The 27,340-nt window shown below is 39.5% G+C and overlaps 3 protein-coding genes across 4 annotated transcripts; 1 reads left to right on the forward strand and 2 right to left on the reverse strand.

Annotated features, from left to right (window-relative positions):
* Positions 1–317: 317 nt before the first annotated feature.
* On the reverse strand, positions 318–16,811 carry LOC131787509 (uncharacterized). Of its 2 annotated transcripts, none has more exons than XM_066173354.1 (4): positions 16,538–16,811; positions 15,844–15,906; positions 14,995–15,131; positions 318–5,816 (listed from the first exon to the last, which is right to left on the reverse strand). In XM_066173354.1, exon 4 carries the CDS (start codon positions 5,788–5,790, stop codon positions 1,594–1,596), a length of 4,197 nt encoding a protein of 1,398 aa, XP_066029451.1. In that variant the 5' UTR covers positions 5,791–5,816; positions 14,995–15,131; positions 15,844–15,906; positions 16,538–16,811; the 3' UTR covers positions 318–1,593. The 2 variants fall into 2 exon arrangements, with proteins under 2 accessions (XP_066029451.1, XP_066029450.1); XM_066173353.1 differs by having other exon boundaries at positions 14,995–15,280.
* On the forward strand, positions 7,301–7,988 carry LOC136283951 (uncharacterized). The gene is made up of 2 exons (XM_066173552.1): positions 7,301–7,441; positions 7,635–7,988. Exons 1-2 carry the CDS (start codon positions 7,301–7,303, stop codon positions 7,986–7,988), a joined length of 495 nt encoding a protein of 164 aa, XP_066029649.1.
* A 1,708-nt stretch (positions 16,812–18,519) lies between the features above and the next one.
* LOC131788127 (UBX domain-containing protein 4) lies at positions 18,520–27,304 on the reverse strand. Its single transcript, XM_059105198.2, has 13 exons — positions 27,122–27,304; positions 26,407–26,456; positions 26,037–26,092; positions 25,291–25,319; positions 24,680–24,798; positions 24,267–24,443; positions 23,506–23,558; positions 22,325–22,379; positions 21,194–21,483; positions 20,892–20,994; positions 20,336–20,467; positions 19,736–19,926; positions 18,520–19,168 (listed from the first exon to the last, which is right to left on the reverse strand). The coding sequence occupies exons 1-13, from the start codon at positions 27,201–27,203 to the stop codon at positions 19,033–19,035; spliced, it is 1,473 nt and encodes a 490-aa protein (XP_058961181.2). The 5' UTR covers positions 27,204–27,304; the 3' UTR covers positions 18,520–19,032.
* Positions 27,305–27,340: the final 36 nt, after the last annotated feature.

Genomic DNA, 27,340 nt, shown 5'->3' on the forward strand with positions numbered 1-27,340 from the left:
TTTTGGGAAAATCCGCAGGAAAACTTCCGCGACTTTCTAGGTTGACGATAAGATCATTAACCACTGTGACAGTAGGTTTTCCAGCTGCAATATATTTTCAGGTTTCCTGACAGGAACGCTGTCAAATCGGGCGAAATAGCTCGGCGGGAACGGAAACTTGATATCATTTCCTGGCACACGGAGATCAACCTCAATGGCGTTCTTGCGGAGCTCAAGGAGACAAGGATTTTTAAAATAGTCAGCACTCAGTTCCAACAGTAATTTATTTGGAATTTCTCCTAATAAGTAAGGTACTTAATGGAGTCCAATTCGTAATCATACGAGTGCTAACACTGAGGATTCCCTGTGAATGCGGCAAGGTGTACATGGGAGAGACTGGAAGACCCATGCAAGACAGAATTAAGGAGCATGATCGAGACATCCGACTCGCCCGTACCGAGACCTCCGCCGTTTCACAGCATGCCCACAACACCGGACACAAGCCACTCTGGAACGAAGTAAAGTTAATCGATCGTGACCCTTATTACTACGCGCGCAGGGTCAAAAAGGCAATTCATATAGGACTTCCCCCTGACAACATCAACAGGGAAAGTGGAATAGAAATTCTAGAAGCGTGGATGCCCACGATCAAAAAACACAACAACAGGAGAGCCGTGCGACAGCGGACCACCGAGGGAGCAAATCACTGAGTGAAACAGCAGGGATCGAAATGCACCAATCAGAGCTGTTGAAAAACAAGCAGTCACAGCAGAGCATCATGTTTTATAAGATCGCGCATGACCAGTCGACCTCATCGCCTGAAAGAAGAATAGCAGTATGCAGTCGAAACGTCGCAATCTACATCAAACGTGACTACATCGTGAGACAAACGGAAAACTTAGCTTTTATTGTTATTCACCACGATGACTAACCATGGCCTTTTTTACGAAATTATTCCAAGAATAAAATGTCCAAGTAAACTAACAGGAAGACAACTTATTCGATTATAAGAACTCGTGAAATTTTCGCAAGGATATCTTTTCAACTGCACGCCTGTTATTATGAGTGGAAAAACGGCTCGATAAAATTGAAAACGTAGGATCTTTGGCTACTAAATGAACTAAGGCTACGATAGCATCGTCAAAGGAACAGTTTCCAAACATAATAAGTGCAGTTTGTGCTCGTTAATTGAAAAGCTGAACTACTGTTGGCTTTAACACTTTTCTTCACAGCAAAGATTTAAAAAAAAAAAGATTTAAAAAAAAGATTTAAAAAAAAGATTTAAAAAAAAATTGCCAGATAAGAATTGCCTGTTGTTTGACAAAAGATAAAAAAAATCCAGATTTAAACTTATAAAAAGAAGAGGACAGCCAATCGAAACAAGTCAAAACACGAACAAGTCTATTCCACCTATTCGGAAAGGTTTTGATGTCAAGAAACATGCTGAACACGGGCCGTTATGAACAATACTTATTCGAAATTCAATCTCGTGAGTTGTATTCAAATCTTCCGGTTACGTTACGAAATAATTCCTTTCATTGTCTCGTCTGGGAATCTCAGCAATTCAAGAAAATGACTTGTAACTAATTCGTACGATTTCTGTCCTCCTATTTCTCACTCCTTTTTTGTCTTTCGCTTTTTAGAGGATTTAACACTTCTTTCAAACAAGCTTTGACTCAAGGCATCGATCCCATCGTTTAAAACTGGAGCAAGACTATCTCCGCCTGCACGTTTCCGGGAACGGTAGTTAGTGGCAGGAACATGACACTCCTCGGCTTCCTGTAAAATATCCTGAGCCATATAAACAGACCTCACGAGACTTTTGGTAGCTGGTACAGACGCATCATAAACACGCACAGGTCGTGGCTTTTTCTGGTAATTACTACGAGCAAGTTCGTGATACTCCTTGGCCTTCTCAAAGTCGCCCAGTTGTTCGTGCACCAGACCCAAGTTATTGTAACTAGTTGCCACTTTTACATTCTCAGGTCCTAGCTTTCTCTGTCTAATACTCAGAGCAAGCTCGTGATACTCCTTGGCCTTCTCAAAGTCGCCCAGTTGTTCGTGCACCACACCCAAGTTATTGTAACTAGTTGCCACTTGTACATTCTCAGGTCCTAGCTTTTTCTGGTAAATACTCAGAGCAAGCTCGTGATACTCCTTGGCCTTCTCAAAGTCGCCCAGTTGTTCGTGCACCACACCCAAGTTATTGTAACTAGTTGCCACTTGTACATTCTCAGGTCCTAGCTTTCTCTGTCTAATACTCAGAGCAAGCTCGTGATACTCCTTGGCCTTCTCAAAGTCGCCCAGTTTGAAGTGCACCGGACCCAAGTTATTGTAACTAGTTGCCACTTGTACATTCTCAGGTCCTAGCTTTTTCTGTCTAATACTCAGAGCAAGTTCGTGATACTCCTTGGCCTTCTCAAAGTCGCCCAGTTGTTCGTAAACAGAACCCAAGTTATTGTAACTAGGTGCCACTTGTACATTCTCAGGTCCTAGCTTTCTCTGTCTAATACTCAGAGCAAGCTCGTGATACTCCTTGGCCTTCTCAAAGTCGCCCAGTTTGAAGTGCACCGCACCCAAGTTATTGTAACTAGTTGCCACTTGTACATTCTCAGGTCCTAGCTTTCTCTGTCTAATACTCAGAGCAAGCTCGTGATACTCCTTGGCCTTCTCAAAGTCGCCCAGTTGTTCGTGCACCAGACCCAAGTTATTGTAACTAGTTGCCACTTGTACATTCTCAGGTCCTAGCTTTTTCTGGTAAATACTCAGAGCAAGCTCGTGATACTCCTTGGCCTTCTCAAAGTCGCCCAGTTTGAAGTGCACCGGACCCAAGTTATTGTAACTAGTTGCCACTTTTACATTCTCAGGTCCTAGCTTTCTCTGTCTAATACTCAGAGCAAGCTCGTGATACTCCTTGGCCTTCTCAAAGTCGCCCAGTTTGAAGTGCACCGCACCCAAGTTATTGTAACTAATTGCCACTTGTACATTCTCAGGTCCTAGCTTTCTCTGTCTAATACTCAGAGCAAGTTCGTGATACTCCTTGGCCTTCTCAAAGTCGCCCAGTTGTTCGTGCACCAGACCCAAGTTATTGTAACTAGTTGCCACTTGTACATTCTCAGGTCCTAGCTTTTTCTGGTAAATACTCAGAGCAAGCTCGTGATACTCCTTGGCCTTCTCAAAGTCGCCCAGTTGTTCGTGCACCAGACCCAAGTTATTGTAACTAGTTGCCACTTGTACATTCTCAGGTCCTAGCTTTCTCTGTCTAATACTCAGAGCAAGCTCGTGATACTCCTTGGCCTTCTCAAAGTCGCCCAGTTTGAAGTGCACCACACCCAAGTTATTGTAACTTGTTGCAACACTAGTGTGCTTTGGTCCAAGCTTTTGGAGGAAAAATTGCAATGAAAATGCATAGAATTTCTTTGCGGCCTGAAAATGACAATGGTTCTCACATATCTTGCCGAGATTTCCCATTCCAGTCTGGAATATTTGAGGAAGGACAGCTTTCGAAAGTATGTTTTCAAAAGTAAGAATGAAATTTTCCAAATGTAGGGCAAGGGCGTGGCTTTGCAAAATTGAATCTGACGATTCCTCCGGTAGGTTGTCATCTATAAACTGGTTAAACGCAGCAACAGCGCTATTCAAAGTTTTTATGTGACGGCTTTCCGGGTGGCCCTTAATCAAAGACTTTACGACATCGCGCACAACCTGATGTACCCGTATGTGGAAACCAAACTCATCTTCATGTGTTAAAATTAGCGAACATCTTTGGAGTTTCATAATTATCATCTCTTCATCTTTTATTCCTTCATCGACGCTCACGATATAATTCATCACGATATCCGCATTTAAGGGCTGTGACGAAAGGAGGCAGAGAAAACTTAATGCATGATCTATGATTTTGTCTGATTGCATCACTTCTTTAATGGCCAGTATTGTTGCTGTTGTCATCGATTTCTTGTAACATGGGTTGGTCTCTGTAAGTAGAGTCTCTGTCGCATCACGTTGCCCTTTCTCTACTTTCCTCAGAAAGTCATTCCATCCAAACTCTGAGGAACGTTTCCTCTGTCGGAGTTGCTTCACATAGGTGGCTGCACTTGCTAAAGCAAGAGGTTGGTAGTCGAGTTCTCTAGCTACTAGTTCTTCTATCTCACTATCGCTGATGCCAGAAATAAGGGCTAACAAAGAACATGCCTCTTGGGACTGCATACCCTCGCTTACTGAGATGTGTCGAATGGAAGTGCTTGTTAACGGTACACATGTACTATCTTGGGTTGTGATCAACAGATACCCCCTTCCCCATTGTCCGTGTCCTTGCTGGGGTAAATGAACATGCATTTCAGATAAGCTTTTCACGTTGTCAGCCAACAGAAGCCAGGACTCGTACTGACCGATCTTTGAGCTGATTAAGGATATCAAGCTGTTAATCTTGTCCTCTGTCTTCAAATCTTTGGAGATATGGATTTGTGTAATCGCATCTTCGGGGCACTTCATTTGTCTAGCGAACGTGATGTAAGAATCCAAAAGTGTGCCCAGCGTCTCGGCATTCAGTGTCATAACAAACACTTCAGAGCAAGAATCTTCTTGGGCTTTCTCGTAAAATCTCTTGGCTACAAGGCCTGCCAGTTGGGATTTACCGCTTCCAGGATTCCCGGATATATACAAGATACTTAAGTTGCTCGCATCAGCTTGCTTAAGCTCCTGCAGCTGGTTTGTGATGTCAGCAACCTCAACATCGCGACTTCCTATGTCGTGCGTAGGTTTAGGAGGAAGAATGCAAAACGGGGAGGTGTCGTTCAGTAGTTGTTCTGAAAGAACCTTAACTTGTTTTTCTTTCTCATGTAACTGATCTTCGAGGCTCTTCCGTCTCTCTTCTGTCTCCTTTAGGTTATCTTTAAGGTTCCTTTGTCGTTCTTCTGTTGTCTCAAGCTGGTCTTTAAGGTTCCTGCGTTTTTCTTCTGTTTCCTGTAGCTCATTTTCTTTTTTCTCTAAGAGGTCCTCAAGGCCCACTCGTTTTTCTTCTGTTTCCTGTAGCTTATTTTCTTTTTTCTCTAAGAGGTCCTCAAGGTCCACTCGTTTTTCTTCTGTTTCGTTAATCTCATTTTTAAGAACCTGTAGTTGTTTTTCAGTTTCCTTAAGCTGATCTTCAAGACAAATTCGTTGTTTTCTTGTTTCCTTCAGCTGATCTTCCAGATCCTGGCGTTGACTCTCTATCCTCTTCAGCTGATCTTCAAGGTCCTTATTGTCTTTCTCTTTTATGTGCAAGTCTTTCTTTAAAGCTTTCACTTTGTCTAAGAGATCTCTTAACTCCTCTGTCGGAAACGTCTTTTGGTTTGTGATCTCTTGAATTTCTACAGTGGAAAGACCTAGTGCTTGGAATGCAGCAAAAACTTTGCCAATAGCATTTTTGAAGTCTAACTCCGAAAGTTGACCTTGTGGCATATGAGCAAATTCTTCATTGCGAAATTTTCTGAGATCGTCGACATTCGTTCTCACCACCGCGTTTAGACTGTAGATGCAATCTGAGTAGAGAATGGCGTAAAGCAACATCGTAGAATCCCATTCCGCTCTATTTCCTTTAATCATGGTCGACAACATATGCTTGTTCCTCCTTTGGTTTTTCGGGGACTCGTTACTATAAAAATCTTTCCCGTTATTAGGATCATCTTTCCATTCTCCAAAAGTAGTCCTGTAACGACTGTCCCATTCTTGTTTGAAAATTATTCGCAAACCTTCAGTTAGGATGTCAGTTGTGACGTGACAAATCTTGAAATAGTTTAGTTGCTCATCAGTATATTCTTTTGCAGCGGCCATGTCTTTTGTAGGCGTGTCTTGTAAACCTTTGTTAAAAATACTAATATCAGCTAACAGTCAAAAATAATTACCAAATCTAAACCTTTAGTAATTAAACCATTTTAAGCGACAGCAAAAAACTGGTAACAGTATTTTTAAGACCTGTGCAAGCGTCAAAGAAGCTCCGTGCTGAAAGATATCATGCAGTCTATTTAAAGGGCGTTAATCAAATAATTAGTTAATTAATTGATAAATGAATTTCAAACCTATCAGTTATAAAATCAATTAAACGAAGTAGAGAGTAAAGGAGAAGGAATAAAGTGTTGGGTTTAAGGACCATTGATAATACCAGGCCCATGGAACATTCTGGAAAATTCCGTAACATTCCTGAACATTCTATATTAAAAAAAAAGAAGCCTTGACTGCGTTCTGTTCTGTTGTAAAGCACGCAGGAAGCGGCTAGAGCGCGAAAGAAGTGAGGTGTTTTGTCTCTGCTCACGTTATAATAACGTAAATAACGGCGCTTGGCATGTTTACAAAGCTATGTTGGTCCTCCTGTTGCTAAATGGTCGGACTTAGTACACGCACCTGAGATGGGCACCAACATGGCGGACGCTTAACTTAAATGTATGACGTCAGCTGCAAACCGAGAATTTGGCAGATAACGTGACAGCCTTAGCTCAGCTCCGTGCTTTGTACTCTGATAGAGCACGTTCTTTTAACCAATAACAGCGCGTGTTTTATAGGAACTTTGTTATAAAACATCCTGAATCATTTTTTAATCATCCCACACACCCCAAAAAGTCAACAATCGTAACGCTACTACAAGTTGAGGAAATTTCCACTCCTGCCATTGGTCATCGGTTCGCATTAATGCCTTCCAGCTTCCATTAATCCCTTCTAATCCCTTCCAGCTTCCATTAATCCCTTCTAATCCCTTCCAGCTTCCATTAATCCCTTCTAATCCCTTCCAGCTTATTCATAGTCATCCAGACATACTCATTTACTTCTCCTAACTTTCCCACAGTTCCTAGGGAAAGTACGTTCGAACACAGCTTTTCATAGCAATCCAAGATTTTGTTTGGGTTGGTTCCATGAATCGTCGGAAGTGACATGATACTAGTGACGTAAGCGCTAACAATTTCATTTTCTTTCCCATACTTGCCTCTTAGAATATTTTTCGCTCGTTGGTAGCTTTCTGTTGTAAGCGGTAGACCATCCTTGAGCTAGGAGGACTTCGTAACCTGTGTGCCGCTAACCCTAACCAATTCGTGGTACAAAGACATCTTGGCGGAGTACGACCACCTGAGAGAGGTGGAAGTAGATGAAGTCGATTTGAAGAAAGAGCTCGCCGTCCACTTAATCCTCGGAACAAGCGAATACACAAGAATTAAAACGGAGACCACACCTAAAATGGGGAAACCTGCAGAACCGATATTTGAACTAACGCGCTTTGGATGGATCCCCATGTCTTCTGGAAGCGAACCACTCCTAACCCAGATGTTTCTGACCAAGACATCCAAAGTTGATTATGGAGAGCTTTGCAGACTCGATGAATGTGCTTGGATTAGAAGATTGTCCCGATGGCAACCAAAACCTAGTCTACGAGGAGTTTAAAGAACAGCTTGTGAGAAGCCCTAAAGGATGGTATGTATCCTGTCTACTCTGGAAGGTAACCATCCATCCTTACCTCACAACAAGCATGGAGTTTGAAGCGCTTGGACAACCTGATGAGAAAATTGGAGAAGTAGCCATGCGTGTTGCCAAAATGTGATGACATCACTCAGGACCAGTTGACGCAAGCAATATTGGAACGAGCACTCAAGGAACCAGAGGAATAAGAGTTCTACCTTCCACACAAAAAGGTAGTGCGGGAGACAGCTGAGAGTACTAAGATTCATATCATCTACGGTGGACCTGCCCGAAGCAGTAAATCAGCATCCTCCCTTGATGAGTGTTCAGAGACAGGTCCACCCTCGCAGAATAAGCTTTGGAGTGTACTCGCCAGGAACAGATTCTATCCCGTGGTTCAAGCAGGTGATTTAAAACAATGGTTCTTACAAGTGAGGACCAGAGAGGGAGAACGAGACACGATGCGATTTCATTGGTTGAAGGACCTAGAGACCAAGCAAGCGGAACCTCTCAGATTCACACGAGCACTATTCGGGATATCCACATCACCATTCCATCTTGGAGGAGTTATAGATCAGCACCTGTGAAACCTTCAGCAGAACTTCCCAAACGAAGTCGAAGAAGTTATACGGAGCCTCTCTGTTGACAACCTGACTAAAAACAATTCCAACCTTTGTCGTCTCGCGATCTCTTCGCACAACTGTGTGATGTGGCGAGTAGTGAATTCGTTTGTGTTAAGTTTGCTTTTATCGAGCGTTTGATCTTCGGTCTCCGGCACAGTTTTCGACGATCCCTTTCTTTCTTTTACTTCTTTCAGCAAATTCGGCTCCCTCTTCGATTTTGAATGCAATGACCGTTACACACATTTCATAATTGTTAGATTGGGGTAAGCAGTCACCCCTCCAAGGCAATTCGACTTCATAATTGAACGTAATGTCTCCCTTTCGTTTGACTAATTCGCTTTCGTAGTTGGTTTCCACTATTCCTAGGCCTTCAACGTCCCAGAGTCTTTCCAGCACGTCCGCCATCTCGTCGCTTTCCTTTGCACGGTTCGAAAAAGACTCGCCCGTTATGACCAAATCAGAAACGACATTTGTTTCGTTTTGTGAATTATTGGTGGGACCAGAAAGAAGCCATCCCAGCTTACTTTTAACGGCGGTGGGACCAAAATCTCCTCGAATAGATTCGCCTGTAACAAAGTCCCAGTAATGATCTGAACTACTCAAGATGTCGATTGAATTTAGACTCTGAACACCGTCAGCTAACTCTAATTCTTGTAAATGCAGATGATCTTGTAGGTGCGCTCTTTCAGTCAGCGGTGAGCAAATCATCGGGAACTTAAGCGCTCTAACATATTCATCGTCGTTGGTCCAAATCGGCAAACTGACGACTTCACACCTTTGTTTTCGATGAGTAATTTTTCCGAACGTATTTAGATGCAAGGTTTCGGTGTTCGCTGACTTCAGACCTAACTTCCTGCTTACATTGCCGGTAATGTAAGATCTCTGACTGCCGCCGTCGAAAAGAATACGCACCGTCATCGATTTGTTCTGATCTTCATTGATTCATTCATTCATTCACAAAACACTCTCCTTGCTACTCGACGTCGAAGTTGTTCGTTGAGTTGTTGGGGTTTCTGTATTAGTTGTATTAGTTGTACTGACTCTCGTTTCGCTATTTGGGACTTGAGTCTCCGGTTCGCCTTGAGGCAGTTTTTCCTCGGGAGGTGGCAGATGACAATTCAGTGTTTCACCGGGTGATTGTGCTTGACAGATCGATTGATGATGTCTTCGCTTGCAATTTCTACAACTCTTGTCGCACTGATCGACTAAATGTCCCTTCTTCTAACACATAAAACACCTTTTCTCGCGTCTAAGATTGTCTCTCCTGGCACTGATATCTGTTACCTTGTGGCAAGACGCTGAGGAATGTCTTTCAGTGCAGTGGGCACATTTTGGAATTGTTGACTGTGTGTTTGAAGTAGCACCAAAAAACATTCCAGCTGTCGGTAGCGGGGGCTTTGAGGTCGGTGGACCCTTAACTTGCTCGGTCGTGGCTTTCGTATAGGATCGAGCAAGGAGTCGATCTCCCCAACGTCTTGAGACGTATTTCTTGTCACTCGAGTTTGGCCATAATAATTGGAATGAGCAAACTACCGTACTGCTCGAACTTGAATCCCAGAGCTTCAAGTCCCCTAATGTTAACACTTATTTTGTCGAACAGAAAACTAAGTTGACCTGGTTTATCCACCGCACAGATGTTAAGTTTGAGAAGCTCTTCATATGACTGGTGAAACAACTGTAGTCGAGACACAAGCAGCCTAGGCTATTTTCAGAGTGGGGAGATTCCAGCTGCACAAATGGCATTCAAGTTTGTCATCCATGGACGAGCCACCATACTCAGAGAAAGCGGCAGAAGAACATTCAACCACTCAACAGGAGGCAAGTCACAGCTTTGCCACGCCCGTGGAGGAAACAGCAGGACAACAACTAACTACTGTGCTAGATACAAGGCAAAGCTTCGCCAAGTATCATATGGGTATAAAGACGGGGGAGACCAAACTGCTACGCGCGTACCGTGGAACAAAACATTGGACACAATAGAAGTCGCCTTTCCCGCCCCAATCGTCAAAGTAACCAAGAGAGAAATCCTCAGGAAGATATCTAAGACGTACGACCTTTTAGGATTAGCATCACCCGTCACCTTGGCTGGAAAGATGCTGTACAGAGAAACATGCGACGCCCGAGTACCTTGGGACTGTGATCTTCCCAGAGAGCTTAAGAACGCGTGGGAGAGCTGGGAAAGATTGCTGACTGGAAAAGTAGAAGTCCGAGGAAGCCTTGTCGAGTACCGAGAAGAAATCTTAAGTATCGACCCTCACGCTTTCGGAGATGCTGGTAGCAAAGACAATTCAGCAGCCGTGTATGCAGTCACACAAAAATCGTCTGGCATCACCCAAGGTCTGGTAGCCTCAAAGTCCAGACTGGCGAAGAAAGATTTAACCACACCAAGGCTCGAGTTAGTCGCTGGGCACATGGCAACCAACCTTGTGGACAACGCGAAGGAAGCCCTACAAGGATTCCCAATTAGGAGCGTGTATGGTTGGCTCGACAGCAGTGTAGCCCTACATTAGATCAAAGGGGGTGGAAATTACAAACAATTTGTGGGAAATCGAGTTTCGAAGATCTAGGACAAGAATTACATCCGTTGGCGACACGTCGGGACGACGGACAACCCTGCCGATCTCGGAAGCCGAAGTGGTCTGTTATTTGAGACAACAGACCTGGCGTGGACCTTTATGGTTAGCAGATCAACAACGGTGGCCTCCAGATATTGTGACAAGTCCGACCAGAGAGACGCAAGCTGAGGCCACACTTATCAAGGAAGTACTAGCAGTCACCACTGAAACAAATAACGGACATGATAAGCTGATGCAGAAATAGGACCTATGGACAACCATCCAAGACCAGTGGTGGGTTTCGCGCTTTATTCGAAACTGCAGAGCCAAACACTAGTAGGCAGATGAATTTCTAGGAAAAAGGGACACAGGTCAGATGCCAGGGTACGAGCGGTTTTCAAGAAGATCAGCAACGTCTCAATCTCCAGAAGAACGCAGATGGACTGTACGAATGCAGAGGGCGTATCCTGGGAGACTACCCCATTTACCTTCCATATGATGCTTTGTTCAGCAAAAGGCTGGTATTGCACGCCCACCTTCAGACTCTTCATGGGGGGGTCAGTTTGACAATGGCGAAGATACGAGAGAAATATTGGATACCTCGCTTCAGAAGACGAACAAAGAGAGTGATAAATGAGTGCGTTGAGTGTAAACGCTTTCAAGTAACCGCCTTAGCAAACCCACCAAGTGGAAACCTACCCAAGGAAAGAACAGAAGGATCAGTGCCCTTCAAGTCAATTGGAGTCGACTTTGCTGGGCCTATCAAGTACTTCAGCAAGAATAAAAGCGATACGAAGGCATACATTCTACTATATGCATGCAGCTCAACCCGTGCCGTCTATTTGGATCTACTACCAGATCAAACAACGGAACACTTGTTGCGCAGTCTGAAACGTTTCGTGGCGAAACGAGGACGGCCATAGAAAATCTTCTCCGATAATGGGAGAACCTACGTTTCAGCATCCAAATAGCTAAAGAAAGTTGAACAAGATGAGAAGATGAACGACTGGCTAGCCAAGCAAAACATCCGGTGGCAGTGTAATCTCAATAGAGCTCCGTAGTGGGACAATCAGTTCGAAAGATTGATTGGCATCATGAAGCAGAGTATGTACGAAGCAATCGGAAACGGTCACCTGGGCTGGCATGAATCGGAAGAGATCATCTTGGATGTGGAGACAACCCTTAACAACAAACTTCTTGGTTATGTAGAAGACGATATTTAAATACTAGTTTTGACCCCTAACCCCAAATTCCTTAAGAAGAACCAACCAACGTTGAAGATTATGGGCTCAGAAAACGCGCCAAGTACCTACGGAAATGGAAGGACGTCCTTTGGAAAAGATGGACAATCGAGTACCCAAAGGCCCTAAGAGAGCGTCACAATCTCAACCATTAAACGAAAGAAGCTTCCTTGAAAGAAGAAGACGTAATGCCTATCAAGGGAAAGGAGCGTAACGGAAGCAAATGGAAGATTGGTGTGGTGGAACGCCTGATTCAAGGTCAGGATGGAGTGATAAGAGGGGCGCAGCTAAAAGCTGGGAAGACACTCATAGAGAGACCACTGCAGCTGCTGTATCCTCTTCAATTAACCTGCAACAGACCTGAACGAACGAGAGGAAAGACGCTAAGAGCTGACGCCAGAGAATTCCAACAGAGAAGAGCCGCATCAGATGATTTGGGTTGATTGATTGTGAGATCGGAGTTACTAGTGAGTAGGAGAATAAAAATAGTGTACATCAAACCAGTGTGATTGTTTGTCGCGAGATCATTAACGACACATAAGCAAAGAGCTTCCACGTGTGAACTTTGTCAAATGCGCGATGTAAACAAAGCGAGCCCCAAGATGAGCGGTTGCCGCGGAAATTACCTCAGGGTACTCGGCCAGGTACGAGATTACGACACCTTCATGATTATTAACTTTTATTTGAAATTACGTTTTTCTGAATAACTCGGGTGCTTTTGAACATTTTAAAACTTTCTTTCTGGACAGATAAAATGTTTGAAGTCAGTTTAGTCAAATAAAAGAAAAAACTATTCTTTTTCGGCCTTTGAAGGTGGGAAGTAAATTTAAAGGGCTTTGATTAATTAATTGATAAATCAATTACAAATCAATCAGTTATAAAATCAATAAAACGAAGTAGAGAGTAAAGGAGAGAGAATAAAGCGCTGGGTTTAAGGACCATTCATGAAACCAGGCCCATGGAAAATTCTGGAAAATTCCGTAACATTCCTGAACATTCTAATTAACAAATAGAGACCTTGACTGTGCTCTGTTCTGTTGCAAAGCACACAGGAAGCGGCTTTACAACTACGACTCGTGTTTCTCCCCTCTTCTTTAGTAGCGATCTCTGTAAGAGCGGTCCAGGGTATCTTGCATCGGAAAAAGTTTTGCCTCATACTTTGCTCATTAAGCTATCTTTGGTAGTTAGTAAATAGAACCACGTTGGTTTCTGGAAATACGTTAAAAATAAACTTGAAGAGAGCTCTCAATAATCAAAGCTGCAAAAGGCCCTTTTTTGACCTCTTGAGACATCGAAAATTTTCCAAAGTTGACAAGCTCGCTCCTCGTGACACACCACATGCAGCAAGAAATCGATTGTGTTCCTTTCTATTGTGTGATGTCTAAGGGGTTTGGAAAGTATTTCAATTCTGATATGTGTTTATACAGAGGTTCGCCATAATTTATTAAAAAACACCCGTTAGATAGCTTTCTGAAATTGGTCAAAAGTACTCTTTCTTTCTTGGGTGATATTTCTTAAGTCCAGACCGGACCATTAAAAACTCCGATTGACTTCCTCTTATAAGATGTTCGAAAGCATAGAAATGTAAAAACATCTTGCACTTGTTAATTTCCTTTGCCGTAGTGACTTCAAACTTTTGGTAATTTTGCTAACGTGACGGCAAAATTATGCAAATTAGCCTGTTGAGCAAACTCCGACTGTTCTTTATTAGTAGCCTCATAAATCTCAGATTGAAGCAATTTTGAAAAGGAACGATAGTAGGATCAAGCTTTTAGAACACACCGATTGATTCTCAAAAAATTTAAACAGCTCAAATCTGGCAAACGATTCTGTCTCGTGACGAAAAAGATGAACAAAACGTATCGAATAGCATATTAAAAAGACTTTTTAATGTATATCCAGAAACCAATGTGGTTTTATTAACTAGCTACCAAAGATAGTTCAATGGGAAAAATTTGAGGCAAAATTTTTTTCCGATGCGAATTGACCCGCTTTTACAGAGATTGCCACTTGATTTGGATATTTGGTTTGTAAACCTTCACTTGTCTGTATCGAAATCATGTGACTAAAGTTGTATCGAAACGACTTTCTACGTGTATCGGATCAACTAAATCGATGTATCCAATCAACTTCAGCTTTTTTTGGAAACGACCGAAAACAGTTACAATTATTTTACGCCCGGCGTGGTGAAATCGCGTGACCTTACGTGTCCCATCACAGCCTGTCAAGCAAATTGCAATCATCGCTGGACATGTGTCGTTTCCGAATGCGTAGTTGTATGGAAAACTGTGCCATTTCACGACTAGAAATTGATGAAAAAATACCTTATATATTCCAGAAAATATTCCATCCGCACAGAAACGAGGAAAAAAAATGAATGATACGATACTGATTTTTCTAAAAATAAGAGTGATTACATCATTAAGAACACGAAGGTCTTCTATTACGTACAGAGCCTAGTTGACGTGGTCGCCACTGCGCGATCGAACGATGCAAAATGTTCGGTCGCCTTCCTCGAAAACAAGCGACGAAGAATTTCCTAAGAAGATAACTGATTTCAGATACTATTGTTTGTTTGTCTGTTTGTTTGTGATTGTATGGAGAGTGCCTCTTGAGCGCGCAGAGCGAACTGATTGGATTAATGTGAGGCGCATCAACAGTGCGATCCTATGTAGAAAGTGACGACTTTATCGGACAAACAATAAATACTTTGCTGCTGAAGTAGTCACTGCCGTGAATAACCACAACAAGCTGTAGGCCAATGCGTGAAAATATTTGAAACTTAACCCTTTCCTTGGAGTGCATTTTTGTTACAAGAGTCGGGAATTTCAAATATGAACGTGCCAAGTTACGATTACGTAGCAGGTCGTTTTACATTCTTTACTCAATAATTCAGTTCACATACACCTTAACTTATCTACTGTGATTTTTCACTTGTTCCAACAGAGGCATGCATCAAGCACAAACAATCGGTAAACCGCGAAATGAATTTTGATCATCGTTATTTCTAGAGATTTGTAAAGGCAAAATCAAATTAACATTGTTATTGCCCATTTGAAAAATAATTCCCAGTGAGGTACTGCATTTGTCTAGTAAATCTTTGGTAGTGAGCCACCAAGTGCATGGGAACAACATCAACAGACATAACTGAGAAAAATGAATTAGTATTCTTACCGCAATACTTGATCTCACATCGTGTAATCACCGGTGGCGAAGGCGGATTTTTCTCAACTAAGACTGTTTATCAGTGCAGTGCAAGATGTTGGCCCTTCTGTTGGGTTTGACGTGAAATAGCAGTCACCTCAACGCCACTGTAAGTAAAGATTACGGTCTTGAAGCGATTTATCAAAGTTCCCGAGTTGTCACACAGCAATTCAACGACCGGCTGACCGACTACGAAATCGGTGAAGTCGAAACTGAAAGTACTTGGTCAGCACAATAGTTATGGTTCGTTTGGAGCCTGGGAATAGTGAAAGGAGGATAAGAGGAAATGTACGGGGTGGAATTACGAGATGGGAAATGACAACATTTTAAAAAGGATAAATAATTAATTTAGATGTTTGGATGATAAACCTTTACAAGTTTGTATCTACATCATGTGACTGAAGTTGTGTCGAAACGACTTTCTACGTGTATCGGATCGACTTAGTTGATGTATCGAATCAACTTCAGCTTGTGCTGAATCACCCTATATGAAAACGACCGTAAACGGTTACAATTATTTCACGCCCAACGTGGTGAAACATCGCGTGACCTAACATATCACATTAAGGCCTGTCACGGAAATTGCATGCATCACCCAATATGAGTCGTTTTCAAATGCGTAGTTGTATGGAAAACTGCGCCATTTCACGACAGGAAATCGTTGAAAAATACCTTACATATTCCAGAAACTATTCCATCCCGCACAGAAACGAGGAAAAAAATGAATTCTACGATACTGATTTTTTTGGTTTCAATTCTAAAAATAAGCGTGATCGCATCATCAAGAACACAATGGTCTTCATTTACTCTTTTACTTACACTGCTTTATTGATGTGGTCGCCGCTGCAAGATCGAACGATGCACAATGTTCAGTCGCCTTCCCTGAAAACAAGCAACGAAGAATTTCTTACGAAGATAACTTATTTAGGAGACTATTGTATAGAGAGGAGAGTGCCTCTTGAGCGGAGCAAACTGATTAAATAAAAACGAGGCGCATCAACGCTGCGATCCTACATCGAAATTGACGACTTCATCAGACAAACAATAAAATTTGTCATTACTGAATTAGCCACTGCGGTGAATAACCACGACAAGCTGTAGGCCATTGCGTGAAATAAATGAAACTTAACCCTTTCCTTGGAGGGCATTTTTGGTACAAGAGTCGAGATACAAATACGAACGCACCAATTTACGATTACGTAGCAGTTCGTTTACATTCTCCTCTACATGATTCAGTTCACATGCACACTAACTTAACTACAGTGATTTGTTACTTGTTCCAACAAAGGCATGTATCACACACAAACAATCGGTAAACTGCGAAATGAATTTTGATCATCATAATTTCTAGTGATTTGTAAAGGCAAAGTCAAATTAATACTGTTATTGCCCATTTGAAAAACAATTCCCAATGATGTATTGCACTTGTCCAATGAATCTTTGATAGTGAGCCACCAAGTGGACGAAAATATAATCAGCAGACATAAACAGAAAAAAGAATCAGTAATCTTACCACAATACTTGATCTCACTTCGTGTAATCACTAGTAGCGAAGGCGGAAATTTCTCAAGCAGGACTCTCTGTTTATCACTGCAGTGCACGATGTTAGCCCTTCTGTTGGGTTTGATGTGAAACAGCAGTCACCTTAGTGCCACCGTAAGTAAAGATAACGTCTCGAAGCGATTGATCAAAGTTTTCAAGTTGTCAGACAGCAATTGAACGACCAGCTGACCAGCTACCAAATCGGTAAATCAGGGCGTAAGCGGAGGTCGAAACTGAAAGTACTTGGTCGGCACAATAGTTACGATTCGTTTGGAGCCTGGGAATAGTAAAAGGAGGATAAGAGGAAATGGATAGTGTGGAATACGAGATGGGAAATGAAAACATTTTAAAAAGGATAAATAATTAATTGAGATGTTGGGATGATAAACCTTTACTGGTTTGTATCTACATCATGCCGAGAGATGGGAAATGAAAACATTTTAAAAAGGATAAATAATTAATTTAGATGTTTGGATGATAAACCTTTACTAGTTTGTATCTACATTATGCGGACTGAAGTTGTGTCGAAAGGACTTTCTACGTGTATTGGATCGACTAGATCGATGTATCGAATCAACTTAAGGTTGTTTCGAATCACCTTATATGGAAACGACAGTTAACGGTTACGTTTAGTCTACGCCCGGAGTGGTGAAACATCGCGTGACCTAACGTATTCCTTTGTCACGGAAATTGCATGCATCGCCCAACATGTGTCATTTTCAAATGCGTAGTTGCATGGAAAACTGTGCCATTTCACGACGAGCAATTGTTAAAAATACTTTATATATTCAAGAAACTATTCCATACAGCACAGAAACGAGGAAAAAAATGAATTCTACGATAATGATTTTCTGGTTTCAGTTCTAAAAATAAGCATGATCCCATCATCAACAACACGAAGGTCTTCTTTTACGTACATTTCTTGGTTGATGTGGTCGCCACTGCGAGATCGAACGATGCCCAATGTTCAGTCGCCCTCCTTGAAAACAAGCGACGAAGAATTCGTTAAGAAGATAACTGATTTTAGAGACTATTGTGGGGAGAGTGCCTCTTGAGCAGAGCGAACTGATTGAATTAATGTGAGGCGCATCAACAGTGCGATCTTAAGTAGAAAGTGACTACTTTATCAGACAAACAATAAAACACTTCATTGCTGAATTAGTCACCGCTGTAAATACCACAACAAGCTGTAGGCCATTGCGTGAAAATACATGAAACTTAACCCTTTCATTGATGTGCATTTTTGGCAGAAGAGTCGGGAATTTCAAATATGAATATGCCAATTTACGATTGTGTAGCAGCTCGATTTACTCTCTTTACTAAAGGATTCAGTTCGCATGCACCCTAACTAAACTATTGCGATTTTTCACTTGTTCCGTCAGAGGCATGCTTCAAGCACAAACAATCGGTAAACTGTGAAATGAATATTGATCATCATTATTTCTAGTGATTTGTGAAGGCAAAAAGGCAAAAAGATTACGATCTGAAGCGATTGATCAAAGTTTCCAAGATTTTACACAGCAATTCAACAACCGTCTGACCAACTACTAATTCGGCGAATTAGAACAGCTTTGAACGTAAGCGAAAGTCGAAACTGAAAGTACTTGGTCAGCACAATAGTTATGGTTCGTTTGGAGCCTGGGAATAGTGAAAGGAGGATAAGAGGAAATTACGAAATGGGAAATGAAAACAAACTGCAGCTCAAGTTTGCTGTTGTTGTTGTCTTTTTTAAATGAAATTTTCTCATTTTCCCGCAGTTTTCCTTGGGACGTAATATTTTATCCCAGTGGCTTACTTTATCATTTTTTCTGGGTATTTTTTAGTATAGTGTGTCTCTACTATCAGTTATTGCTATTAAAAAAAAAACAGAAAAACCACTACATCATCAGGTCTAACAGAGGTCCCTGACAGATACATGTAAGCTTTCAAAAAAAGGAACATCATTTACGTAGATTATTGAAAACATCCTTTTCTTTTATTCTATACCACTCACTCCAATATCATTTAAATAGTATGTTTTATTTTAGTCTTGGTCCCATGTTTTTCTCTGCATTCTTGAGGGACTGGGGAGTGGTATCCTTTGACATTTTAACTGTAACTGTTATGACAACTGGAAGTTAGTTACAACTTTGGGCAAGACATTGAAAATTGTTGTGCCATTAACCATCAAATACACTGAAGAAAACTTTTAAACTGTTTTCTTTTTCAATTGCTTTGACAATCTGTGAATAATGGACAATACAGGCTAGTCACAACATAGAACTGTATACAAAAATGAGCTAACACAAATGTTTGATTCCTTTCTAAAGGAACATTGTTTCTGTATCAATGAATTATTTGTCACAGACTCTCATCCCTCTAATAACCAAGCTCATCTCCACTCTAATCTATTTTAAAAGAATTATTCCAAATTAGAGACAAAATTTTAAACTCTCCATATATTTTAAACAATCTTGGATCATTCAGTTACATCTGTTGAGTAGAGTTTCCATTCCATGTGTTATTGTCGTCATCTTCATCATCTCTGTTGTGAAGCCGATGAATTCCGCCTTCTTTCTTTACAGATGAAACACCACCTGGGACTCTATGACGTACACCAGAACTGTCATGAAAAAAAAAAAAAAAACAGCAAGAAAGTTGGCATGTAACCTTAGGAAGGAAGGAGTTTAGATATTGTTCATGACTCTGAATTTGACTCGAAGAGCATTTCTTTCATTACCTTTTGTTTTTGCTGTGTTTTTCTCATAAGATAGAAAAGCTTATGAGCCCAAATTCACAAGAAAGCAATATTCTACTTGCTGAAATGACAATCTAAAACAAGAGACCATCTTTGTTTTTGTGAAATTTGCAAATTGTGATAATTGAATATTCAGTATAGTCACCAGTGGAAAAATATGTGTACTTTCAAGCATTCATAAGTTGATTAATTCTCCAAAACTTTTATCTGTCTAACAACAAGCCAAAAAACACAATGGACAATAAAATTGACTGTAAATAAGATTCTTCAAACTTAATATCTGGGAATTCTTTTTGCTTTTTCTTTTTTTGGCTCTTGAGAAAAGAATTTCATTCTTAACACCAACAAGCAAACAACCAAACTAGTGTGATAAAGTTCAACAACAAACTGTGCAGCAGTTTACAAAAGGCAAACCACCAATAAAAGACTCACTTTGATGGTTGTGACTGTGTGCTGCTGTTTGTTCTCTGTGAAGGAGGATTCTGTGTCCCTCTAGACTGATCAGGACTACCAAAGAGGAAAGCTTTCAGGAAGTTAATCAGTGTGAACAAAGGTGAAAGAATCCATAACAACAGTTCAGGGAATGATGAAGTCCCAGATGGAGTGATGGAATTACTTCCTCTCTGTAAAATGAAAGTTTAGTATTGCTTATTAATCTTTTCAAGTTTTGGGAAATTTCTGAATGATGGGAGAATGTGGAAATTCACTCAAAGAATTTAAGGAAACATTTTTCACAAATACAATTATAATTAACCAATGAAAAATAAAAACAAACACAACAAAAGATTAAACATTCATTGAGATTGAAGAAGAAGCTAAAGTTGGTTGCATGTAGTACCCAAGCTTTCCTAGAACACAACCATGCTTTGATTTCCTAAAGTTTTAACTTTCATTACCAAACTCTGAGTTACACAAATTAAACAAAACTCATTGGTAAGCCAGGCCATATGCCAAGTTTGCATGAGACAAATATTCACTTTTTCCAATGGATGAATGTTTTTAAAAACAACCTAATATTGATCTTAAACTTACCACAGCTACGATTAAAGTGGAACTTGGTGCCAGACCTAACTCAGCCAAACTCTTTACCAGGTCTTCTTCGGTCAGCTCCCGCCTAGGGTAGGTGGTGAACATTGTTATTGAGCTGGAACTGGGTCCTAGTTGCTGAGAACAATAATTGTTCAATTATTGAAAAGATTCACACAATTAATAAAACTTATTTTCAGTAAATTTATTACCAATTTGGTCAAAAGATCTCACTTATGTTTTGAAGTTGATGGCTGTGAGGACAATTGACAAAAATCAAATGGTCTTGAAGAGAATCTTTGATTGGACACACACAGGCAAGATTGCAGATATTAAGAATCTAATGCAGACCTAAGAATTGGGATATCTAGTCTGTTTAGGAGGAAGATTAAGAAAACTATTTCTGGCCCCTAAAATAAGAACCTAACAATTATAGTTCCAATACATTTAACACTGAATTCTCCTCTACTTATCTAGATAGAATTCTCTGAAAGCTCCTTAAATTTTGCTTGTTTTTATAATGATATGCACATATGTGTTCTTCTAAAAATTAATTACTCACAGAGATGATATACTGTTGGATGGTCTCCAAAGGAGTATCAGGTGAGAAAGAGTTTGTTAACAAACTGCCATCTGGAAGACGAAACTGGAGCCGGGCAGAAATGCTAAGTAAAAACAAAAAGTCTCTGTTGCATGTACAGAGCAGTTAATAACAATACAATACAACAATGTAAAACTAAAGTAATCATGGCTGATGTTATAAATCACATGTACTTTAATTACTTTTACAATGTAAGAGAAGGATATTCAAGAACTCTAAACCTGTACAAATGATATGTTTTAGTGTATTTCTACTTTACTTACCACTCAGTCTTTCCCAACCCCTCACTGCCTCCAGTCATGGTAGTTGAAGGTGAGGGTGAGGCAGCTTGAGCACGCTGTCTCTCCTGCACCTCATTCTGTCGCCTAGCTTCCCTTTCTGCTTTATCTCTAGCAATCTGCTGCCGCACAGCTTCCCTGTGGGCCCGCTCTTTGGCTCTGTCTTCTTTGATTTGATTCACAATATTTTGTGCCTGTCTCTCTTCTCGGTCCCTTTTTGCTTTACCAAGTTCTTGTCCCTCATGACGTCTATCAAATTCTTTCTTCTTGGTTTCCTAGAATGCAAAGAATTCTCTTTATCATCTCTTCACTAGTGAAGATAACAAATTTGTATTTTGCCAAATCATAGTGCTAAAGCAGTGAGTGGTTTATAACATTAATTTCACTATTATGAACTCATTAAAAACTGAAACATAATTGCCTATTGGCTAGAAGTAAGATACTGGACTCCAGATTGAAAGGATCAGAAGGTCATTTTGTGGTGTTCTTAAGAGCAAGACAATATATTCTCACAGTATCTCTCTCCACAAAGGTTTATAAACATTTAAATGGGGTACTGTCTGGGAAACATGAAAGAGTGCAAAAGATATCTTGGAATGGACTACCTTGCTTTTAAGGGAATTTCGTAACTCTTAGTGATGTCATGCCCCAGAAAATGAGATAAGCCTGATGTTGGCTTATTAACAAAGAAGCTTTGCTTCAAGGGAAAAAACTGCTTAAAAAAGTCATGAAGTTCTGGACAAAATTAAAACATAACCTTAAGAGAACTTGAATAGGATTGATAATGATAAGAACAAACTTATAAAAACAATAATACTAATAATTATTTTAATATGAACAATTATACTTCATATAATAATAATAATAATGATAAGTTTGTGCCTTAGAGAGAAAAATATTTGGAGATTGATTGATGACATCGTTCATTTTTAGAAAGTGTTCAAACAAGTACATGTTAGTGACTATATTGTGTATTTCACAGAAATATCTACTAAAAAGATTAATTTACAAGTAGATAATTCATCCATAATTTACAAAGTGCAGAGCTACACCATGAGTTTTAACAACCACAAAAAGAATACTACAACTATATTTAGATTAGAAAATTGGACTCACCTGATTTTCTGATTCCTCTTTCTCAAGTCTCCTCTGTTCAATAAGTTGCTTTGCTCTGCTCAACAACAGGAAGAGAGAGTTAAAATTCATAGTAGCAGTAACTTACGAATAATTGTTGTCACTTTCGTGCTAAAACTTTCTCAAGAATCTGACACAATCAACCATAAGATGGAGAAGAGTTCCAAACTGCCTACTGCTCTTACTTTTGAGACTAAAACATAAATACCATATTTTCTTGATAAAATGCAGCAGGCAAGTATATTTAAAAATGGGCAGGTTTGACCTGCTTCTTTGTGAGGCCATAATAGGGGTCTACAGTTAATTTACTGAAATGAAATTTTAAGCCATTTTTGCAAAGTGATTTATTATTACTGATTTGCAGAGACCTAGGAACAGTTTCTTAGTGCAGGACAATTTCTCCCTTTGTCATGCGCCTGGATTACCCAAAGTTACAGTATTATGGTACTGAACATATGGCATGTGTACCAAGTTGCAATCAAGATTTGTGTCCCTAACAAACAGAGCATAAACAAAATGTGAATAATGTAGGAGCAAGTAAATGATATGAGTACAAAGTTTTAATTAACTTTATAAACAGCAATGTTGCCAATGTCCTCCTCGTTTTAATTAACTTTATAAACGGCAATGTTGCCAAAGTCCTCCTTGTTTGTGTCAGCCAATGTATGGTACACAAATAATTTAAGTTTTTAATAATATACTAAACTTCATTCATTAAGTTTTTGTTTTCAAAAATGTCTGGCTCTTAATTAACAAAGGCCTCATTTTTATCTACAGGAGTGGCTTGTTCCAGCACATTGAAAAATGCAGCCACTCTTTCTGTGAACTCATGCTTTCCATTACTTAGTGGACCTACTGCCTTAAAACAGTGGATTTTCTCGTCCTCTGATCTGTTTATAGGCAAGAGATTACTACTTACTTATGACTGGTCTATGTGACCTCAGCTGCAAATAAACACCGGGACATTGATTAAATGCCAGGGCCCCCATTAAATGCATCTGGCATTTATTTAAGAAATTGGCAGTTTGAACCTGACATTTATTAAGGGTCTGGCACAACCATTCCTTGTATCAAGCCTAGCACCACAGGCTACTTTCTCAAGCTTATGTACATTGTGTAGATTGGTGGCCTGTACAAAACTTTTCAACAGAAATATGACTAACCTTTCTACTTTGTCTTCTAATAATTCCCCCTGTTGGTCTCTGCCATAAGGCTCCTAAGAATCAAACAATAAATGAATTACCAACAGTGGTTCATACTTTTCCTAAGTTTACAATCCTCAAATCCATTCACTTATGATTTTTTTTGTCTAAAAACTACATGTACAATCATAGCCTGGGCCAAAACCAACCATCTTCACTTGAAAAATTTCCAAAATAGACAATATTATTTAAACGGTGGACACTGGTAGAAATCATATCCAAACTTTTCCTGTTCAAGGGCATTGTCACATTCCTTGACAATGCCATAAATCTGCAAACCTTGGAATAAAAAAGATGTACAGCTGTAGCTCATGGCCTTCTTAATTGAATTATCCATTTAAGCAACATGCTACTGAATGACAACTTCATATGTTAACTATCTCTACAGTAAATGGTTTGAACCTAGAGGTAACATGTAAAATTGTTAGAGACAAGGAATTAACTCTGATGATGATGATGATGTCGAAACTTCTGTTACCACTACCAACAACTGTTGCACTATATAACTGTCACCTTTCACACTCACACAGCACACACAACTAAGCAATTAGCAAAAGCACAAGCACTGCACTTTGTATAAATTATAATGATTTCCTAATAAATAAAGGTTGTCAGTTTTAACATGGAACTGAACAAGTTACACAACAGTCTTTCTCAGGACTACACTCACCTGAACAATCAAACTACACTATTACATGAACTATCTCATCTATTTTTCCCACCTCTGATGGTCCTGGTCTAGGTTCAGTCTCTCTGTTAGAAACCTCTTGGTTCTGTTGTGATGCAGGCTCTACTGCAGGAGAGCTACTCACTGAAGACTGCTCACTTGAAATAGAAGCTTCACTGTTCTGAGACACAGTGCTTGATACAGGTTTGATTGAAGTTGACCTCAAGTGAGTCTAAAATGTAACAAAGCCCAAAATTCAAAAAGATAAAAATTGCACAACTAGATGGGTACAAAAAATTGAATAACTCAAGACAATTTACAATTATATAAGCTAGAAGGAAACTGCTTTGGCGGATGGCACATTTTGTAACCTTTCCATTGATACATAGTTTATAATGGTTACCCATCAAATAGTGCAAAGGTGAGTAAGAAGGTATTCCACATCCTGAATAAAAATATTTACAGTACCTCAAAAACTTTCTCTGCTTTTGTAACAAATTGGTCCACAGGAAGACTTCCACCAACAACCTCTAAAGGCAAACCACTTTCACCAATAAAATATGTGGCAGGAATGCAAACTAGAGGGTCTTCATATTTAAGATGGCAAGTTAAGGCCTCTTTTACATTGCATCAAAAAAGTATTTTTGCAAGCAGCAATATGATTAAAATTTTCTTAGGATCTGAATGTGAATATAAACAATTGACATAATAATAATAATAATAATAATAATAATAATAATAATAATGATAACAATAATATCACTAAATTACCTTTTGGAAGAGTTGATTGGTCATTGAGCTCTCATTTGGTTGCCTAACAATCACCTGAGAGTTACACATTAAATTTATTGACTATATAACTAGGAGTGAGTTATAAATGTATCAAATTAAAGCATATTTTAATGCAGTTTTTACCATTAACCATTCCAAGCAGATCAGCAATGTTTGGGCACTTAAAAGAATATGATAATCCTATGGTGTTTCCCATACATGTGTATCTTTAAAAAAAAGTCTACAATTCTTTAGATACATCTACAACAGTTTCCATCACATGTGACTTCTATGTTTTCAAAGGATACAAAGTTTAGAAAACTGCTTGCAGTCCTCGCTAAAGTAGATCAAGAAGAAAGTAAAAGACTGAAATTTTCTGACTGAATTATGTTGCTAAGCAAAACATATTAAGTGTAATCATTTCCCTAAAAACTGAAAAATGCACAACCATAATATTGGGGATGCTCTCTCAAAATAATGCAGAGATCTCACCTCACATGTAACCTCTGTATTTACACATTCAAGTAAGTTCATTTGCAGCCATATTCACTTTAAGGGGTTAGGTTTAAGTGATTAAAATTTTTTTCTTTATTCTTTAGCAGCCATGAGCAAACATTACAATTTCTTAAACTGCTCTGGCGGCTGCTTACAGGCAGCATTCTCACAAATAGTTTCAGTATGACACCTTTTCAGCATCTTTGGGGAATCTGCTCCTAGAACTTCTATTATTCAATTAAAAAACAAAAAAGCCTACACCTGACAGGAAGTGGTAATTTACAGACTGTACAAAAATACATATTTTAGATGTAGACAAAGATTGCACTTTAAGACTACTGCAGCTAACCATTGCAAGTAAAAGATTATCTCTGTGGCTTTAATTGTAAAAATAAGTTTCACAGAAAATACACAGAAGTGTTTCTGTACCTGTTTAGGGTTAATATGGTGTGTGTTAGTAGTATACTGGTGTATCTATTGGTTACTGATAAATATTGCATTATAAATAAATAAATTTTGCATTCCAAAAGAAAAATTGTATTTTCTACTGAGTAATTACCTCTTGTGATCCAATTTTATTGCCACACATTTCTCTCTTGAAAATATCCCTGCAATCTGAATTTAACAATCATTAGCTTTTCCTATCACTTATTAGTAAAGCTCTTAAATTTTAGTTTAGTGCCAGGTATGAAATTTTTATTTTTACTATTATGGGAATTATGGAGCAGAGGGAATTCTTATCCAAAATCCAACTCCCTCTTTTCCTGACAAATGCAAGAGTGTGGCTCCTTCTTGCAACCATAATACTTACTAAAAATTGGAAGAAGCAAATAAAACCAACAACAAAACAAACAAGTGAGTGCATCTCAGTTCTACCAATCTTAAGGAGGATCTGAGAGGATTGAAATTACATGTACAATAACATGTACCTTGGGATCTTCCCATGTTGAATTCATTCTGATTGTTTCTTCATTATCTCCTGTAAAAGATTTAATTGGATCCAAATAAAATGATTACTTTTTAAAATTTTTTGATCCTTGTTCTTCAAATCTGGCTTCATTTCAGTTTAGCAATAACTCTGGAGAAAATATGATGAAGCATGAAGAAAGGTTTAGTCATAAGAAGTGTTATCAGATGCGAGACCCAATGCTTTATCACATCTCTTGAAATATTGAGAAAAATAGTTAAACCTAGCACTCCCAAGATCCAATAACTGATTCTCCCCAATGCCTTCTATACATTTCCTTGTGAAAAACACAAGAGAATTTGGTTTTAACCCTTCAACTCCCATGAGTGACCAAGACAGAATTTCTCCTTTCAATACAATATCAAGCAGACAAGCGATGGGAATAAAGAAAAATACAAATTAGGGTTAATTAGTTGATCCAGTACCAAATTTTCCAAACCAACATCATAAGAATTGTATGCCATACAATTATGAGAATTACCGATGAGATCCTCGGAGTTAATCAAGTAACACCCTCTCTGATAATTTGGCGTAAATCGAGAGGAGATTCATTTAAGGATCTCAGCTAGATCAATTTGGGTGAGGAAAATATCTTAATAATCATTTACGAGTTTTGCTTAAGTACAATTACGGATAGAAACTTACAAGATTCACTAAAAAAATCGTACACCTCTTACCTTCAATATAAACGATAAACACTATTCCTTTCTGTCTAGATTCCAAAATGGCTTCTGGAATACTTCCCGTAAACCACTGCATGTTAATTTTCGAGCTCTTTGCTTTGGTGAATGCGCTTTTCAATCAGAGAAAACCGAAATCATCTGATGAAAACTACACAGTACGTGTCTTTCTCTTTTGGTGCCGAGCAAAGACTTGGTAACCGAGCGATCGGGTCA

The sequence above is a fragment of the Pocillopora verrucosa genome, chromosome 10 (genome assembly GCF_036669915.1).
Source record: "Pocillopora verrucosa isolate sample1 chromosome 10, ASM3666991v2, whole genome shotgun sequence".
In the NCBI taxonomy this organism is placed as follows: Eukaryota; Metazoa; Cnidaria; class Anthozoa; order Scleractinia; family Pocilloporidae; genus Pocillopora; species Pocillopora verrucosa.